Source organism: Phascolarctos cinereus, unplaced genomic scaffold (assembly GCF_003287225.1).
Source record: "Phascolarctos cinereus isolate Bilbo 61053 unplaced genomic scaffold, phaCin_HiC Scaffold_4;HRSCAF=312, whole genome shotgun sequence".
Lineage (NCBI taxonomy): Eukaryota > Metazoa > Chordata > Mammalia > Diprotodontia > Phascolarctidae > Phascolarctos > Phascolarctos cinereus.
The window spans coordinates 230538550-230557458 of record NW_027555847.1 but is presented as its reverse complement, the minus strand read 5'-3'; the positions used below and the strand labels follow the sequence as shown (position 1 = coordinate 230557458).

The window sequence follows — 18909 nt, the reverse complement described above, 5'->3', positions numbered from 1 at the left end:
TTCTTTGTCTTTTGAATCCTATGCCGATAATTGGTAGCATTTTTGAAAACGCCACCTATGCCCCTCTGTTTCTGATTTACTATTTCCCAATACACAGATGTGCTTTATTTGTTCCTCCTTAGTACCACCATTTGTTCCTACAAAAATCTATGGAAGTGGAAAATTTTTACTACATACAACTGATAGATCATTGGTCATTGCTCTAAATTTAGCCAAATCTTGAGAACATTATCACACTCTGAAAGTCTCAGCTTATTGTTAACTGGTAACTAATTGTATGAAAGCAATCTTTTCCTTTGGGTAAGCAGAGGTATGAGTAGGTTATGTTCATAGGATGGTTATCACCTTTGAAAAATGAAAGGAAATACTGGCAGAGGAAGTGAAGAAAGGTATCCCACCAAAGAAGACAAAGGCTTTCCTCCTTTACTGTGGATAGCAGCAAGGGAGGAATAGAAGCTATGCTTCATAAGTCATCTAATTAAAAGTTCCCTCGTAGTGAATACAGCACGGGCCCTGGAGTCAGGAGGACCTGAGTTAAAATCTGGCCTCAGACACTTGACACTTACTAGCTGTATGACCTTGGACAAGTCACTCAACCCCCAACTGCCTCACCAAAAAGGAAAAAAAAAAGTTCCCTAACACTGCCCATTCAACTACTTTTGAGGATTCCTCCCCATCCTTTACCATTGGTTCTATGGGAAGATAGAAAGATGAATGGCTGACCCAATTACTGTACTCTTCCTTAAAAATCTCAACTAAAATAAATTTATGACTATGACTCACTCATATTTATGAAAACAAGGACATTCTAAATTAAGTGAGTCAGATACACTAACACTAGATGTGAATACATATATTTATTTGTATAAGGTTAGCGGCATCAGTATATAGTTGTCTAGATTTTATGGTGTAAGTCTTAGTTTGGGCTGGAAGGGACTTCAGATGTCATTTTTCATGTGGGTAAATTAATACCCAAAGAAGTTAACACCTGCCCAGGGTCACATATGACAAGTAAGTTATGAAGTTGAGATTTATATTAAGGTCTCCAAAGCCATAATTCTTGCCACTGGGCCATGGTGGTATCACTCTGTTCAAATTAATTTTTTCATTTTTATATTGTTTAAGATCAAGGGTCATTCTATTTTCCAAGATCAACCTGTGAGAATTCATAAATTGCCTGCCTATATCTATATGTGTATATACACATATATTTATGTATAAATATATAATGTATATATGTGTGTATATATGCTATACCACCCCTCCATCCTACAGGCAATAAAAACTAAGCCTTAAGGCCCATATATGGATTCAGTAACATAGAAACTAAGTTCAACTATTCAGTAGATACTCTAGGTGTTAGCATCCTGACCCTTCCCTCTATCCACTTATAGAGGAACCTGGATCTTATCTGAAAAGTATATTGAACCAACATATCCTTTCCATTAGCTATGGAGGAAACAGATTTACTGTCCAGGTTTTATTTAAAAAAAAAAAGACAAAGCTAAAGTCAGGGATTCCGAGGCCAATCATGTAGGCCAATGAGCTCCTGGGCCAGCTTTGTCTTCTTTTAGTTAAAGACTCCCCATGTTGTGGGTGAGAAGAGTGAAGCTGCTTGAGTCCTATACCACCAGGAATGCAAACCTTGGTATATGCTTTTTGTAAATACTTTCTCTCTTCCTTGCCCTTCTTGTGATACAGATATCGCAACTCTCTTGACTGTCCCTAAGGGTCTTTCCTCCCTCCCTCCCAGAGGCCTCATATTAGCTATAATTTACTGCAATTCATGTGGGCCTCTGCAAGCCCAGTTGATGAGTCTGCTAATGAGTCCCATTCTCTGTTGCCAAGAAGATGACACAGGGCAGGTGTAGCTCCATATTACTCTAGTTTCATTCTCAGTTCAACTGATGGTCTTAATTCTTCCTTGCTGTTGACTTGACACTTAGATGGTCTCACTTGACCTGCTTCCTCCTTTGGGGGGTCTAGATTCCTTGAATCTGATCTCTGGAGTGGTCTTCCCCTACCACCTTGTGGGTTCTTCCTTTGACCAGATATCTAAGTGACTCTCTCTATTGAGAAACACATTCTCCCTTTTCCTCACTGTGGTACAAGCCAACCTGAGTGTCAATATAGTTTTCTTAGCTTTCTGGACTAAACAGGCATGTTTGCCCTCTGAACTTAACATTCTTTCATCTTGGCCTTAGTATACTTCCTTTTCCTATCCCTTACTAGGAGCAGCCAATTGTCAAATTTTCAGTATGAGCATTTACACCAGCAAACACTACACTACTTTTTTTAAAGAACACATGATTATTTCAAATCAATAATTAATTAATTAATTAATTAATTAATGATTTATTGTGTTGTTGATTGACCTGAGAAAATGTTAATAATGTGAATGAAACTTAAAAGTATGTCTTGTATACATTTTTGAAGGATCGCTGGTGGTAAACATTTGCTAACTTACCAGTGGCTTAGCCCACCAATTCTGGGATTATAGAATCATAGGATCTCAGAATTAGAAACAACTTTAGATGTCCTCCATTGTAATCCATAGTTAAGAAGGTATACTGCTTTTTATAATATTTCTGACGAGTGGCCATGTAGCCTTCTCTTGAAGATCTGCAGTAATGGAGAAATCACTGCCTCTGAGACAGCCCATTCTTGTTTTGATGAAGTCTGTTTGAAGTCTAATGTAAGGAAGATCCTCAGGAACCTTGACTCGTTATCATTCTGTCCTATTGAGCTTAATTAAACAAGTCTCTCCCTCTTTCAGATGATATCTCTTTATCCCAGATTCTTGAAGACCACTGTAGGATCTCACTTCATCCCCAACTTCTCTAAGCTAAGCATACCCATTTCTGCTCTGGGTTTGGAACATTAGATATGCCATCAGCCTTGGCTGGTGTGCTTGGTTTTTCTTTCTTTTAAAAAAATTATTTGTTACAAAAGGTGACTGGCTAGGTAGGGGTAAGGATAGAGGCAGCGAGGTGGCATAGTGGGTAGAGCATCGGCCCCACAGTCAGGAAGAACTGAGTTTACATCCAGCCTTAGACCCTTACTAGCTTTGAGATCCTGGGCAAGTCACTTAATGTCTGCCTGCCTCAATTTCCCCATTTTGTAAATGGGAAAAATGATAGCACCTACCTCCTCAGCTGTAAGGATAAATACAATAATATTTGTAAAATGCTTTGCTATATAAGTGGTATCATTATATTTAAAAAAGAAGGTAATGTAAAAATATAGTGATTTTTAAAAGTCAACAAGAAGAAAAGTGAATCCCAGTTCCTTCAGCTAATCTTTGTATGGAATGATTTCACCCATCCTCCTAAACTTATAGCTTGACATTGGCCTTCTAAATGTCTGATATCTAGAAATGAATACATGTGGTCTGATCAGATATGGTCTGACTAGAGCAGAAAACAGCAGGGCTAGAACTCTTTTGCTCTGGGCACTATGTTGCTATTAATACAGTCTAAGATCACATAAGATCTTGGACTGCCATGTTTGATTAGATATTTTTCTGAGTAGCTACCTGGTAAAACAGACATTTTAGACTGTTTAGTGGTCATATTATAAATTTACAGCAATGACTCCCAACTCAATATTATGAGAGGTTTGTAAATCCATATGTGGAACTATAAATAAGCAAATATACCTTGGTTAGAATGTAAGATCCTTAAAGGCAGAGACTATTTTATTTTTGAATCCCCTGGGGTGCTGAGCACAGTACCTGACACAGAGCTTGTTCTTTAGTAATTTTTAGTCATGTCCAATTCTTTGTGACCCCATTTGGGGTTTCTTGGCAAAGACCCTGGAGTGGTTTGCCATTTCCTTTTCCAGCTCATTTTACAGATGAGGAAATTGAGACAAATGGGGTTAAGTGACATCTAATAAGTGTCTGAGGCCGGATTTGAACTCAGGTTTTCCTGACCCCAGGGCCGGCACTATATCTGCTGTAGCAGCTAGCTGCCACCTAGGTGACACAGAGTAGGTACTTATTAAATGCTTAATTGATTTCTTCTATAGGCTGAATAATTAATATATATTATCATTTTTAAAAATATGTAGATGCAATTTAGTTTAAAAGCATTACTGAATTTATAAGTTCTTTTTATCATTAGGTATTTTATCAACCAGTAGATACTTATAGTGTAACTGCTACCAAGTGAGGCTCTAAGACATTTCTTGACATTTAAAAGGGCCCCTTGATGAGACTGGGAACTGTGTTATCTATACAGATAGTGGTTGAATTATAGTCTGCCTTTTTCTGTGACAGTGACAGATTTTGAATATTTAAATCAGCAAATATCTATTCTGTATTACATGTGGAGCATTATTTTAGAAGTTAAATACCAGTACTGTGTAGTGGAAAGAACACTGGAGTCGGGAGGCTTGTTTTGGGTTCCTGATGTTGCCTCTGCCATTTGTTAGATATACGATTGAGAGGCAGCCTGGTGTAGTAGAAAGGAGTCTAGGTTTGCAGTCAAACAACCTTGATTTCAATTCAGGTTTGGCCAATTGATACTGTATGACCTTGGGTAAGTTACTTAATATCTCTGTGAATCATTTTCCTTAGTTAGCCTCTTAATTTCCCAATAGGTAAAATACGGGAATTGGACTAGATGATTACTCAGGCCCCTTCCCACTCCATTTCTATGATCCTTTGGTCTGTGAGCTTATCTTTAACCACCATGTCCTTATCCTTAAAAAAAAAAAAGATTAAAAATTGACTTGTTTCTTAAGGTTGTTGTGAGGATCATACTCTTAAATATGACCTATTATCCTTGTGATTTTCCTGATAGGTGCTATACATACATGCATGTAAAACTCTTTCAAAGACATCCAAATCATTTATGCTTTAATGGCCTACACCCCTTGTTCTCCATCTCTACCCATACGTCATAAGACTCAGATTCTTTTAAGTAATTTATGTAATTAGATTTAGGACAGGAATTTTGAACCCAAGTTATGGAGGGCCTGAACATACTTGCTGTTACTTATTTATGCTTGGATTTTATCAATGAGGTGATGAAATGGATTGAGAGCTGGACCTGCAGTTAAGATCACCTGAGTTCAAATCCAGCCTCAGGCACTTATTAGATGTATGACCCTAGGCAAATCACTTATTCTCTATCTGCCTCAGTTTCCTTATCTGTAAAATGAGGATAATAATGACACCTACCTTCCCAGGCTTATGTGAGGATCAAAAGAGATAACAGCTGAAAAATGCTTTGTAAGCCTTAAAGCAGTATAGGAATGCTAGGTATTATTGTTATTATTATTATGAGACAAAACTCAATTATATCCTACTGGGTGAATGTAATCCTTTGAGGGAGTTAATCTAGAATATTTTTGAATATATATAAACCTTTTTCTCCTTCTAACATATATTTTAGAGTCCTAAAGTTATAAATTTGTTATTGAAGGTACATCTTTACATGAAAGGCTACTATCAATTTAAATATTTTGGACATATCAATCATTTGATTGAGAAAAAAAGGCTGAGTTATATTTGTTGATATGAGACATGGTTCTTTTAATGAAAATGAAATTAAAGCAAATATATTTTACTCTAGTATATGTCATATTCCCTAAATGTTTTGTGTCTTGGTTTGTACTTTTCAAATGTACTTTTCAAGTCCCACCTGTTCAAGAGGGATATGCCGAAATGAAGATTAATGACTGAATATTGGCCAAATCCTTTGAGATTCTTTAAAGGAAAGTGTTTCATGAAGACAGAACATTCTTACTAATTACTTTATTAGCAAATAAATCAACAAGGAAGTCATATTTTAAGATTATGTCAGCCTTCTAGCTGGAGATAGCATGCGATATGACAGCTTTCCAAATTCTGTGGTAGTGTTAAGGCCTGAATTTCTGATGGGAAAATATGAACTTGGGTAATGTCACCAAAAAAGAACCAAGGAAAACAAAATGTATGAGGGTTTCTCTGCTACATGCAGATCGAGAGATATTTGTTTTTCCTCTTCCAAAGAAAAAGCCAGTCACTTGAACATTTCCTCATGATTTTATGCTTAGGAGCTTTGCATACATCATGTTTTTCACTTTTACTTTTGTATTTCTATCAAAGGAGTGCGAATGCTAGATGGAGATGTAACAGATATGGTGGAAGCAAAGTCTGTCGGCTTCAATCCCCAATATGTGGCCATCTACAGTGCTAGTTGGGGTCCAGATGATGATGGCAAGACAGTAGATGGACCTGCTCCTCTAACCCGGCAAGCCTTTGAGACTGGTGTGAGATTGGTAAGTTTTTGTTAATATAGTTATTTTCACCTTATCTCTTTGTAATATTTATAGGTAAATTTTGTTATGTGTGTGTGTCTGTGTATGCATATATATACATACATACATATACATACACACAATTAGCTTAACGCAATACTGCCTTTTGTATATTGGACCTTCAAATTTCATTTTATACAACATTCCACCCCACACACGCCTATTGTGAGTTAAATTGGTTCATAAGAAAAAGAGACATTTGTTCAATGAGTTGCTGATGAAACACCACATCTTCGGGATCCAAGAATTCTCGTATGCCCTCGTTCCTCTGGTGGGAATTATATTGTTGTTTACTTCACCGCATTTTTCAGTTGTTTTTCTACTGTAAAGCTATACTCACACAATTATTATTACAATTACAATAATCACAGTGATTCCCTGGGATATAAAATGATCAGCTAAAGAAATGGTAATATGATCCAGGATTTGGTAGAGAAAAATGGAATATCGATTATATTTTGGAGTCGGGCTATGTTTGTCACCCTAGTCTACATATGAAGTAAGAATCTAAGCAGTCCTTTCATGAGAATGGGAAGGCTAGATCAAATGAGCTCCAGGCTTTTCAAACAGAAAACAGTATCCACCTGGATTTGAGGTGAAGAATTGGAACGTTTGGAGGGAGAAATGTTAGAGATAAAGTAAATTATAATACTTTACTGTTTCTGATTGAGAATTCTACGACAAGGCTGTCTGATAGAACTCCAGTTTCATTCTTTAACCCAAGTCAGTACTACATTCCTTTGGGGAAAAAAAGTACTGGTATATTTTGTTTTTATATCACTTACGTTTTTCAAGCCCAACCTCAGATATTTACTAGCTGTGTGACTTTGGGTAAGTCAGTTAACCTCTCATTAATAAAATGGGGATAATCATAGCACCTACCTCCTAGGGTTTTTGTGGGGATCAAATAAGATAATGTTTATAAAGTGCCTAGGACAATTCATGGCATGTAGAAGATACTATATAAATGTTAGCTATCATCATCATCACATCACCTTTATTAATGTTTTTATTATTATGTACATGTACATTGTTTTTCAGTTGTTTTTCAGTGGTCAGTGAGGGTGAGGGTAAGGTGTGGCTGGTTTAATTTGGTTATTGGTTAGTAGAGATGAAGGGATGTGATGCTGATAGTCATATCGCCCAGACATTTTGCTTTTCCCCTGGACTTTAATATATAGTGGTATAGAAAGCACTCTCTCCAATAAAATCACAGGTCAGGCAAATGTTTGTGGACGCATGGTCATGCTGATGTGTATCTGCCCTGCCTCTACTCAGTAATGCACATACATCCCAATGGTAATTTTCAGATCCCTAAACATACATGCACCACTTCACAGGGTTATTGTGAGGAAAACACTCTTAAATTTGAGTCATAATAATGATACAATGTAGAAACAAGATGGTAGGATGGCTGCTTTGGCTGAATTGTTCCTTTTTGTTCTCATTCTCAGTTGTTAGGGATGGTTCTTGGGGAAAGAGACATGTGCACGTGAGTATATACATATATACATATATATACATATATATATACACACACACACAAACATATATATGCAAGCATATATATATGTATATATACACATACATACATACATACATACATGTGTTCATATAGGAGGTGGCTGGGTCGCACAATGGTTAGAGCTCTGGGCCTGAAGTCAGAAGGACTCATCTCCCTGAGTTCAAATCTGGCCTCAGATACTTACTCTCTGTGTGATCCTTGGCAAGTCACTTAACCTTTTTTGCCTCAGTTTCCTCATCTGTCAAATGAGCTAGAGAAGGAATAGGAAACCACTCCAGTCTCTCTGCCAAGAAAGCCCCAAATCGTGTCACAAAGAGTAGAATACTCTATATGAACCTTATGAAGCATAGTAATACTGTGGATCGAACAAAAGGAGCCCAAACCCTAGAGTTCTAGTGGTTGGCTATGCATCAACTTTCTGTGATACTTCAGGTTAGTCATTTAAACTCTCTGGGTCTCATTCTCTTCATTTTGCAGGGGGGAAGGTGGGGGAGGACTAGATGATTTCTAAAGACCCTTTTCATTTTAAAGTTCTGCAGTTCTATTTAACTCTGGGCCAATCTAGATATAAAGGAGGCATCATACATTGGACTAAATGTTAAGTTTGGAGTCCAGGAAAGCTTGGGTTTCAAACCCACCTGTGGCACCGACAAGACACTTACCTGACCCTAAACAAGTTGTTCAGCTTCTACATGTCTCAAGCACCTCTCTGACACTTAATATCTACCAAGCAGTTTGTATTAGTGAAAGGGAGTTCCCCCATGCTCACATGGAGTACTTGTGGATACATAGGTTATACTTGCAAAAAAAAATGTTTAAACTTTGCTCTACCACCTTTCTCTTGCCAAGAGTAAATGGGCTCATTGGGAATTTATTTACTGTCTGCTGTGAGGAGATAGGTTTACATAATCAGCTGGGATTCTGAGTGGGGGAAGTCATAAGAATGTGAGGATGAAACCAGTCATTGAAATGACAATGTGGAAAAAAACAGTACAGCTTGTCTCCACCCTTGTCAGGTGAATTGTTATGGCTTTGTCATTAAAAAGCCCCAAGCGAAAATATGGCAGTAGTTACTGCAATCCTCTGGTTATACTGGTTGGGGCTGGAGTAAAAAGTGAATGTGTTTGTTCCATAACTATTTCCTGACCAAAAGATAGTTTGGGCTTTTTCTTTCTTCCTTCCTCCCTCCCTCCCCTCCTTCCTTCCTTCTTACCCTCCTTCCTTTTCCTTCCCTCCTTTTTTCCCTTCTTCCTTCCTTCCTTCCTTCCTTCCTTCCTTCCTTCCTTCCTTCCTTCCTTCCTTCCTTCCTTCCTTCCTTCCTTCCTTCCTCCCTCCCTTCTTTCTTTCTTTTCTTCTTTTTTAAGACAATCACTTTTCTTCTTATTTCAATTTGCAGCTGTGTTAGAGTCCTTCTGAAGCATGAGATCATGTTTGAATTGTTAACTAGGCTCTCATTCTTGGAGCTACCTTAACAGCAAATGATTGTAACTTTAGATGATATGGTTATTGTTAGCCTAACCCTTGGATTGCAAAATATTATTCTTTCTGTAGGTGCTGTAGAAGGGCTGAGTCATTTAAGTTAAAGGAGTGCAAATATTTGTTATTTATTTCTAACCTTTTTTTACAATCAAATAATAGACTCATAACATTTTAATTAATAATAGCCCATCTGGTAAAAATTTACCTTCAGCAGTATATTTTAGCACTTCAAATTTAAATATTTAGGACCCTAAAGGATATTATTGGGATGGAAGAGTTCATACCCTAGGTGAAAATCTGCTATATTTACTACCTAGGAAGATCATGTTCTCCTAGCCAAATGTGATTAGGTGTTTTGCCAAATACTCACAAAACTCAAGCTTAAAATAAACAAACAACAGACCTTCCAGACCCTCCATGAATTGGGTTTGGAATTTTTGTCTAAAATATCAACATATAAGTGATATAAAATAATCTCAGTTTTTCAACTAGGGGAGAGAGGGAAAATGGCTTCAAGTCTTATAGGACTCGCCAAGACTGAAGATGATCTTTCCTTTCACAAAATTTTTAATCACATTTTTGCTTTGACCTCTCCATGGCATTTATCTTGCTCTCTTCATAAACCATAGCTTGAAAGCTGGAAGGAACCTGAAAGACCATCAAGTCCAATACCTTCACTTTACAGATAGGGAAACTGAGGCCTGGAGAGGTGAAATCACTTGCCCAGGGTCACACAGGTTGTAAAAGTAGTAGAACTGGAAATCTGATCCAGGAATTTTTACTACAAATCTGGTGCTCTTTTAACTGCACCATCCCACGTATGCAAATGTATTTCCATCTGAATTGCATCATTAATTTGAGAACAGGGTCTGTTTTGTATACATATTTCTATCCCAGTACCTACAAGTGTCTGGAATACAGACGATGAAGTGTTTGTTGAATCAAATTAGTAGCGTGACATAAAAACACATCAGCCAATGCTGGATTCAGAGCCAGCAATAACTAGCATTTTAAGTTTAACCCACAAAAACCTGTTGTAGTTATTTGAGCAGAAAGGTCCCTATTGGCTTCCCTAAGTCATACTTTTGCCAGAAGAAGATTGTTCATGAGTCTTTAAAGTATCTTTTCCAGATTCTTTTCCCCCCAACTATGGCATATTTCATGTTTTTATTTGACTAAGGGACTAAATAGTCGCGTGTCCCCTGAGTGCTTTTTGTAAATCGTCATGTCAAGCCCAAGGCCAGTTAATTTTTTGTTAGATTCGGTTCATTCCAAATTATGTTGGAGTTGTTAGCACCTAGGAAGAGAAAAGCATATGACATTTGGAACATCAAACATTTCCTGGAGTGAGTAATAGACCAGATTGGAAGGGGATAATAGGAAACTGAGTGCTTGTCAGCCAGAGGGTAATGTTTAATAGATGTGTAACACCTGCCTTCCCAAAGTGCTCTCTTTAATGGTATTCTCAAGCGCAGTCACTATATAAGACTTAAGGTATGTGTGTAGGGATAGAGGGAAGAGGAATGGAATGATAATCTTAATGTGTACACTCATCCTTTCTCAATTTATTTCCCTCTTGGTCCTACCTCCCCTATTCTTCTTATCATCACCTTTCATCCCTATATTTATATACCAGGTAGGGAGGAGGAGGAAAGGAGCCATCTAAGTCATATTAAAGTAATTCATATACCTGGCAAAAGTGGGATGAAATTTAAGCGTCCCAACAAAGAAGGACTGCAATCATTTCGCCTTGTCCCTTGCCTTTCTCAAAGTGGAGGGCATTCTGTAGATGTGATCCTTCCCGTAGATATTCAGTTTTCTCATAGTTCTATGTGTCTTCATTTTCTTTTGTTTTTCATTTGATTACAAAGTGATTGCAAGGACTACCAACAAAAAGGCATTTACTGCCTGTGCTATTGCTTTATTTGTCTTGGGGGGGGAGGGTGCTGTTGGTGGTGGTTGATATATATCTTTTGTTAGCAAACAAGAAGGGGAATGATTTGCATAAAGGTTTCTTTTGTTTACTTGGTTAGGTGGTTTTAAATTAAGGAAGATCTCACTGATTCATTTGTACATTTAAAGTCCTTATAAGAATGAGATGGGAAACATTTCGGGTTGAAAAAATAATTTTTAAAAAATAAATATATTTATCCATATCTGCTTTACAGAAACATCTACAGGCTTGATATGGTCTGTATTCAAGCCTGGAGTCAGAGTGAAGATAAAAATTACTTTGCTTTTAATAACAGCTCATATTTTATAGGGCTTTCCTTACAATGACCTTTTCAATAAGTTAATATAGACCATCGCAATTTTCATTGGGTAAAGAAAGGAAAAAGAAATCACTTTTTTTTTTTGTCCTTCAGACATAGGCTATAGGAATCCTGTGTGCTTCCTTGACTGCTAAAGGTAGGGATAGGTCAGTGATTACACTACCCATCAGAATGCCCACAGTCATTATTCTTTTTCCTAGTGGAAGGATTCTGGCTGTATTAGAAACTCTTTGGATGAAGCCAGGCTCAAGTCAGCAACTGACCACTTATTCTTCTTCAAGTTAAATATAGGAGGAATCCCCTTCCTGATTTTCAGAAGATAATTGTGCCCAATGTCTCAAGGCTCAAATGATATGGCACTACTAAAAAACCCACCACTCAAATGTTTGAACTCCTGAAGATACTTACTTTAGTATCCTTGCACAAAAATTGATGAAATAATTAACAGTTGGTATGAAAGGCAGGATTCTCTCAGAATAAAAAATTGAGAAGATCTAAATTCTTCTCTCCAATGTACAAAACTAAAGGTAGTTACCAGAATAAATAGGGTAGTGTCAACATAGCCCAATGCATTGCAGAGTCTTAAGTACTTTCTGAACTGTATGATGGAACTGGCTTTGGTTGGGGAAAGATGAATATGGGAATATTAATGCTTGGGGGGAGGGTGGGGAGGGTAGAGTAAGATTCATGAGAGTCTTTGGAAACACCATGTGATGGTAGTTTAAAAACTTGTGACCTAGCCTCAGGGACTAAAAAATCCTGTGAATATCCATGTCAGGATTTTCATTATGAGGTCAAACCCAACCCTTCAATTCCAGTGTAGTTCAGATGGGAAAGTACTAGGTTGTAGCAAGAGTCTAATGCTTAATAAAATTGCAACCTGAACCTGTTGCCTGCAAAATACCTGCTTGAAAAAATGGACAAGATGGAGCTAGAAAACGAGGGAGAATACTCACGTTAGTCATCTGGAATGGCCCAGGACGCATGACAAGGGCAATTAAATCATCAAACCGAATGCTACAAAATTACACCACATCAATCAATCAGTAAGCATTTACACATAGAATCAATATCATGCCAGCTACTGTTCTAAGCGCTGGAATTACAAAAGCAAAAATGAAGGTTAATCTCTGCTTCTTAAGAAATTACTATCTAGCCAGTAGAGACAACAGTTACATAAAGTATGTGCAAAATAGATTGAGTGATTTGGTTGGAAGTCACTAGTAGTTGGGGAGATCAGGAAAGGCTTCATAAACAAAGTAGTCCTTAAGCTGATCCTTGAAACTGAAACTTCTAATAGACAGGTGAGGAGGGACTGCATGCTAGCCATGGAACATAGGTGGTACAAAGGCCTGGAGACTGGGAGGTGAAGCATCAGGAGTGAGGCATAGCAAGAAGACCAGTTTGGCCTGGACCATAACGTGTATGGAGGTGAATTACATGAAATATGGCTGGAAAGTGGTTGGGGGTCAGGATATGAAAACATACATAGCTTTTCTTTGAGGCCAGCCTTTCAACTTCTAGTCTACTTAATTATGCTATATTCTAGCCCATATCTCTCCATCTGACTGTAAGAATAGAATGATAATTTAAAAAAAAAAATCTTTACTAAGATCTAGGTAAGCTACAATAAAATTTCAATATTCCCTGGTTTACCAGCCTAGTAACTTTAGAGGAATATGCCTATAGATCTTTACCACAAAATAATTTAAATTCACTCAATAGTTATTGAATTCCAGCTGTGGGAAGGCCACATTGCTAGAAGCTGGGGGACATTTTTAATAAGACTTAATACTCTGGGAAGGGGGTGGGACATATAGAAATAAAGGAAACAAAATAATTCTTTAGTGCTTAAGAGATAGAAGCAATTTAAATATTGTATGAGGTCTAGCAGGTGGGAAGTTATCACCAACTGGGTGAATCAGGGAAGAATTAATAAGAGGAGGGAGTCTTGACATTTGAAGTAGATTTTAAAGGATGAGTAGGAATTCAACAGATGGAATAGGTGTGGGTATTACAGGCAAAGGAATGTATGAGCAATTATACAGACAGGAGAAATGTAAGGAATGTGTAGAGCCAGATGTCCAGTTGGGCTGAAGCATAATGTATATTGAAATAAGTCAAGAAACATATATTAAGTGCCTACTACATACCGGTAGTATGAGATCAACTGGAAAGGTAGGTTGATAACAAATTTTAGAGAATCCTGTTGTGCATTAGGACCAATATTTAAACTTGGTAGGAAACAAGTCATAGAAGGGTGTTGAGCAGAGAAATGGCATGACCAGATCTATGCAAAGGGAGCATTAGTTTGCAGAGGTATTAGAGTGGATTGGAGGAAGGAGAGAGAGTGAATACAGAAAATTCTACTGGGATGCTATTAAGATTGTACTGTGGGTGATAATGAGGGTCTGACCTAAAGTAGTAGTAGTGAGACTATAGAGCAGGCCTGCACAACGTATGGCCTGTGGGGCTGCTTGCTGCCGGTCAAAGGATTTCTGGCAGCCCACCACTGCTCAGCTCTTCTGTTTGTCATGTGACCCCCCCAGCAACCAGCCACCATCAGTCTGTCTCTATTTACCTTTACTTGGAAAATGAGCTGCTAAAACCCTATCTGTATCTTAAAGAAGTTTAGCCTGTTTTAATTTTGGCACCTCCCTACTGCCAAGTTGTGCAGATCTGCTATAGAGGAAGGAATATATGTGAGATACTGTGGATCTGGAATTAACAGGATTTGGTAATAGATCAGATAGGAGAGGTGAGGGAGAATGAAGGGAATCAAGCTAACACCCACATTTAAATATAGCAGAAAATGAATGATGATTGCTGATGTTTTAACCAGTTACTGAGCAGCCCGGGAAAATAAGGTTAAAGGAAGTGACTGGTCTTTGAAAATAGAGATTAATGGAGTCATTGGCTAGTGTGTGTGTGTGTGCACACGTGTGTGTGTGTGTTTTATCAAATGAAGTCATTGTCATTGAGAAAGCAAGGATGACAGGACTAAGATGGTAGTTTTAATTCTATCATGAAAATATTTAGTTCTAATAAGTGTTGCCATGTCATCTCATCAAGGGTAACATGCATCAGATAACAAAGCATCCTAATCTGTGTTTCATCTTTAGTCCACAAAAGTTCCTTGACCATCCTTCTTTCTCCATTTCAGATACTTTTCAAAGTATGCCATTCATGTTATATGCTATCTACAAACACTCCAAATATGATCTAACCAATATTTTTTAAAAAATGAGGCTGTACCCTCTAGTCCTGGATGCCATGACTCACTCAAAATACTCTAATATTAAATTATCCTTTTGGTTAGCAATATCACACTATTGACAAATATTAAATTTACCCTTCACTCAAAGACCCAGTTCTTTTCCAGATAAACTGCTATCTGTACATGAATTCCTAGTCCTGAACTTGTAAAGTTAATTTTTGAACCCAAGTGTAACACTTTACATTTATCTATATTAAATTTCATTTTAATGTATTTGGTTCAAAGTTCTTATGAATCAAGATCTTAAACATTGACTGTCATCTAGCATATTAGATATTGCTTCCAACTTTGTATCAATTGCATACTTGACAAACATTCCATCTAAGTCTTTATCTAGGTCTGATTTAAGAAAACAAAAGAGTTCAGCAGTACATAGCTAAGCATAGATTTCCCCAGGGCATTCCTTTGGTGACTTAATAACAAAATGATGTAGAACCATTGGTTCTCTTTGAGTCTAGCTTTTCAACTACATTTAAGTTTACTTGATTGTCCTGTGTTCTAGCCCACATCTCCCTATCTGCCCTCAAGAATAGAATAAACAATTTTGCTAAATCCCACAGGTCAATTCTACTGGAAAACTATAGATATTTACAGCATTCCTCTCATCTACCAATCTAATAACCCTGTCAAAAACCAGCATGAGGTTAGTCTAGCATGACCTACTTTTTAAAATAAATTATTGATGCTTTCTACTTTTTACATGTTAGCCATTTCTTGGTATGTTGGCCAGCATTTTACCCTCCCTTTTAACAAAGAAAAAAAAATAGTTTAAGTAAAGAGTACTGAAAAAGTGATTACATCTGAAAGTGAAAGCATTGTTCCATCTTGACCTCTCTAATGAGACCACGCTGGATCTTTTTGATCACTACTTCCCTTTCTAGATGTTTATTAACCATCCCTTTAGTAATGCATTCTAGAATTTTTCCAAAACCAAAGCCAAGCATACTGGCCTGTAGTTTACAGTTTCCATCTTTTTTCCACTTTTGAGAATTGGAACACTGGCCCTTTTGAATGCTGTAGTACCTCTCCCATTACCCTTGTTCTTTCAAATACATTTCACAATGGCGATCAAAATCTGCAAATTCTTCCAGTATCCTAGGATGTGATTCATCTGGCCCAGGCTCCTTGAGCTCATTGAAATCAACTAGGTCATCTCTTGCTATCTTCTTACTTCTCTTGAAGTAAGTTGAGTAGCTCTGTTTTCTCTCCCTCATCCCTTGCCCTCTCCTCTATTCAGAGCACATAACTTCTTTCCCCCAGTGTAGCTCAAACAAACAAAAACCTCATATTGTTACCCTTAATTTTTTCCCCCTAGCCTCAGCTCATTCTCAGCTTGAATATCCCTGTCATTATAATTCTGGGACAGGATTCTCATAGTCATCCTCAGTTGCCTGCCCTCACTTTCATACATATTTTAAGAATCATATTTGTTGAGGAGTTCCCCATGCATCCCTGTCTAACTCTTTGGACAACTCCCCTTTTTCCTTTTTATGAGAATTATTTCTCTTTCTGTCCTCAGAATTTTTCTTTGGAGTATCTCATTACTTCTGTGTTGATTTCTCCTATAGAATTTTAGATTATGTGATCCTACCCATTTTTTCCTTAACCCTTCCAAACCTACTCTCCTGAAATAAAATATAATATGTCAAGCTATTTCTGACTTTCCTCTCCTCCTCTATTACTATGCAGCCTCTAAGATTGAGTCATCACATCTCCCCATGGATCCCACTGCTTACATCCCATAGAATAGCTGCTGCTAGATATACAGGCAATGGGGTATGGAAATCTATCCTGCCCTACAGGGAAATTGAGTGGGAAGGGATAAGAGAAGGAGGGGCAGAGATAGAAAGAGGGCAGATTAGGGGAGGGGTATTCAGAATGCATGCCATTTTGGGGTGGAGGGAGGGATGAAATGAGGAGAAAATTTGGAACTCAAAATCTTGCGGAAGTGAATGTTGAAAACTAAAAATAAATAAATTAATTTAAGAATACCTGCTGCTTTTTGGTGAGAATTGGTTTCTGAATATTTCTCCTGTTGATTCCTTCACCTTCTGAAGGATAATATTATCATTACAGATTTTGACCGAGAATTCCAGTAGATGTCCATATAATTGATGACAATCAATGCTATAATTATTATATTAAGCCTCCATGCCAAGTTTGTGAACTGTTTCCTAAACATATATTTATTTCCTCTTTCTTTCCAAGTGGTGTGTGACACTCTAATGAAAGTTTTTGATTATACCTTCAATGACATTTTCCTAAATACTCTTCTATCTTGCTTATCCCCTCTAGCTCTCTTATACATGAGTACTTTACCTTAATATTCCTTACTACCTGCCTCTTTTTCACTTAATCTTTTTTTTTTTAGTTAGAAATATTCATTCAGAGCTATATTCTGTTTGTGGGTCTCATCCTACCAAATATATGAGGTCTGATTTGTCTCCTTATTATAAGATCTTTTGGTCATCTTCTTTATTAACATACTTTGTACATCTGTTTATAGACATCATAGCCCATTGGTTTTATTCCTGGATCATTTCTGGGATTTTTTTGTCTCCTGTGAACTTCTGAGTGTTTCTAGTATTATGTAATAGAAGGATTTTGTGAGAAATTAGAGAATATACTGTAGGAAATGTCATTTTATACATACATACACATATTTATATACATTTACATATATACATGCTATATATATATTGCAAGAAGTGATTGGCACATTTGTCAAGCATATGGAAAGGAACCTAAAGCAGAGGAACCTAAGAATGATTTTGAGCGAAATCAATTACGTATCAATGCATAGGAAAAAAAATTTCCTTAATGGTTAAATAATATAGTTAGCAATAGGTTAACACATGGCTTGCCATCAGTTCAGGGCGCTGAACATCAAAAATGAAAGATTAAAATCATTATATTATATGGAGATAGAATCAGAAGGAAAATAGAAGCACCAATTTAATGAACTGTTTGGGGGAAAATGTTCTGAGTACAAAAAGAAAAAGTGGAATAGGCAGGTTTGGAGTATTCCTTATATAATTAGCTCAGCAAAAGTTATAATGTATGCAAAGCACGTTGTAATTATAAAGGGCTCTGCAAAGTCAGCGATTATTATTATTATTAGTCAATAGGGCAAAAATGAGCACTTTATAAAAGACATAAAAATAAGGAATACTTTAAGGATCTGTGATTTCCTTATGTATTCATGGCAAAGTAGAAAAAGGACTGACAGTAGTCAGGGATGGATTCAAATCCTGCCTGGGATGCTTACAAAGTGTGTGATCTTAGGCAAGTCATTTAAACTACCTGTATCTCAGTTTCATCATTTGTCAAATGAAGAGGTTAGACCAGGGGTGGAGAACCTATGGATAACACATTCACAGAACAAACTGTGAACTTTGGAAACTAGAGGACCACATGTGGCCTCGAGGCCTCAGGTTCCCCACCCCTGTTAGACTCTTTGGCCTTTGAGATCCCTTCTAGCTCAGGATCTGTAAATCTATGTCATAGAATCATAGATATAGGGCTGGAAGGGAATTCAGAGACCGTCTCGTCCATCCCACTACTTTCACCAACTATCCCTTCTCTAAAAGAGGTTATAAATATCTAGAAGCTGGTCTTTGTGGATTGTGCCTGCCCCCTGCCTTCTCCCCCATCAAAACAACAACAACAACAAAAAACACACACACTCCAACCTTCCAGTGGTTAGTGTCTCTGAACTTGTATATATTGATGTTCAATGAGAGACAGTTTGTCACAAGTATCATGCTAGAAGCCTTTAATTGTGCTTTAGTGGAGGATAATTAAGGAATAAACCATGAAAATGAAACAAGAAGTACCTTGGGAAAGCTTAAAGTAGAAGTGATGAAGAATATGAAACCTGTCCAAAGATGTTTAGTAGGGTATTTAAAAGACAATAAGAACTATAGGAGGGAACAACAAGAAAAAAGGAGTACTAAGGAAGGAGATAAAGACCAGAGTAAACAACATAAAATTTAAATCAAGTATCCCAGTGACACTGAAAGATGAAAGTAGAAGAATGACAAAAAGCC

At 37.2% G+C, this 18909-nt stretch overlaps 1 protein-coding gene across 1 annotated transcript in view; it reads left to right on the top strand.

The window, feature by feature from the left end:
* Positions 1-18909, top strand: part of PCSK5 (proprotein convertase subtilisin/kexin type 5) — a 619005-nt gene that overhangs the window by 233727 nt on the left and 366369 nt on the right. The window contains 1 exon segment of the mRNA XM_021008523.2: positions 6095-6267. Coding sequence (XP_020864182.1) covers positions 6095-6267 — 173 coding nt within the window.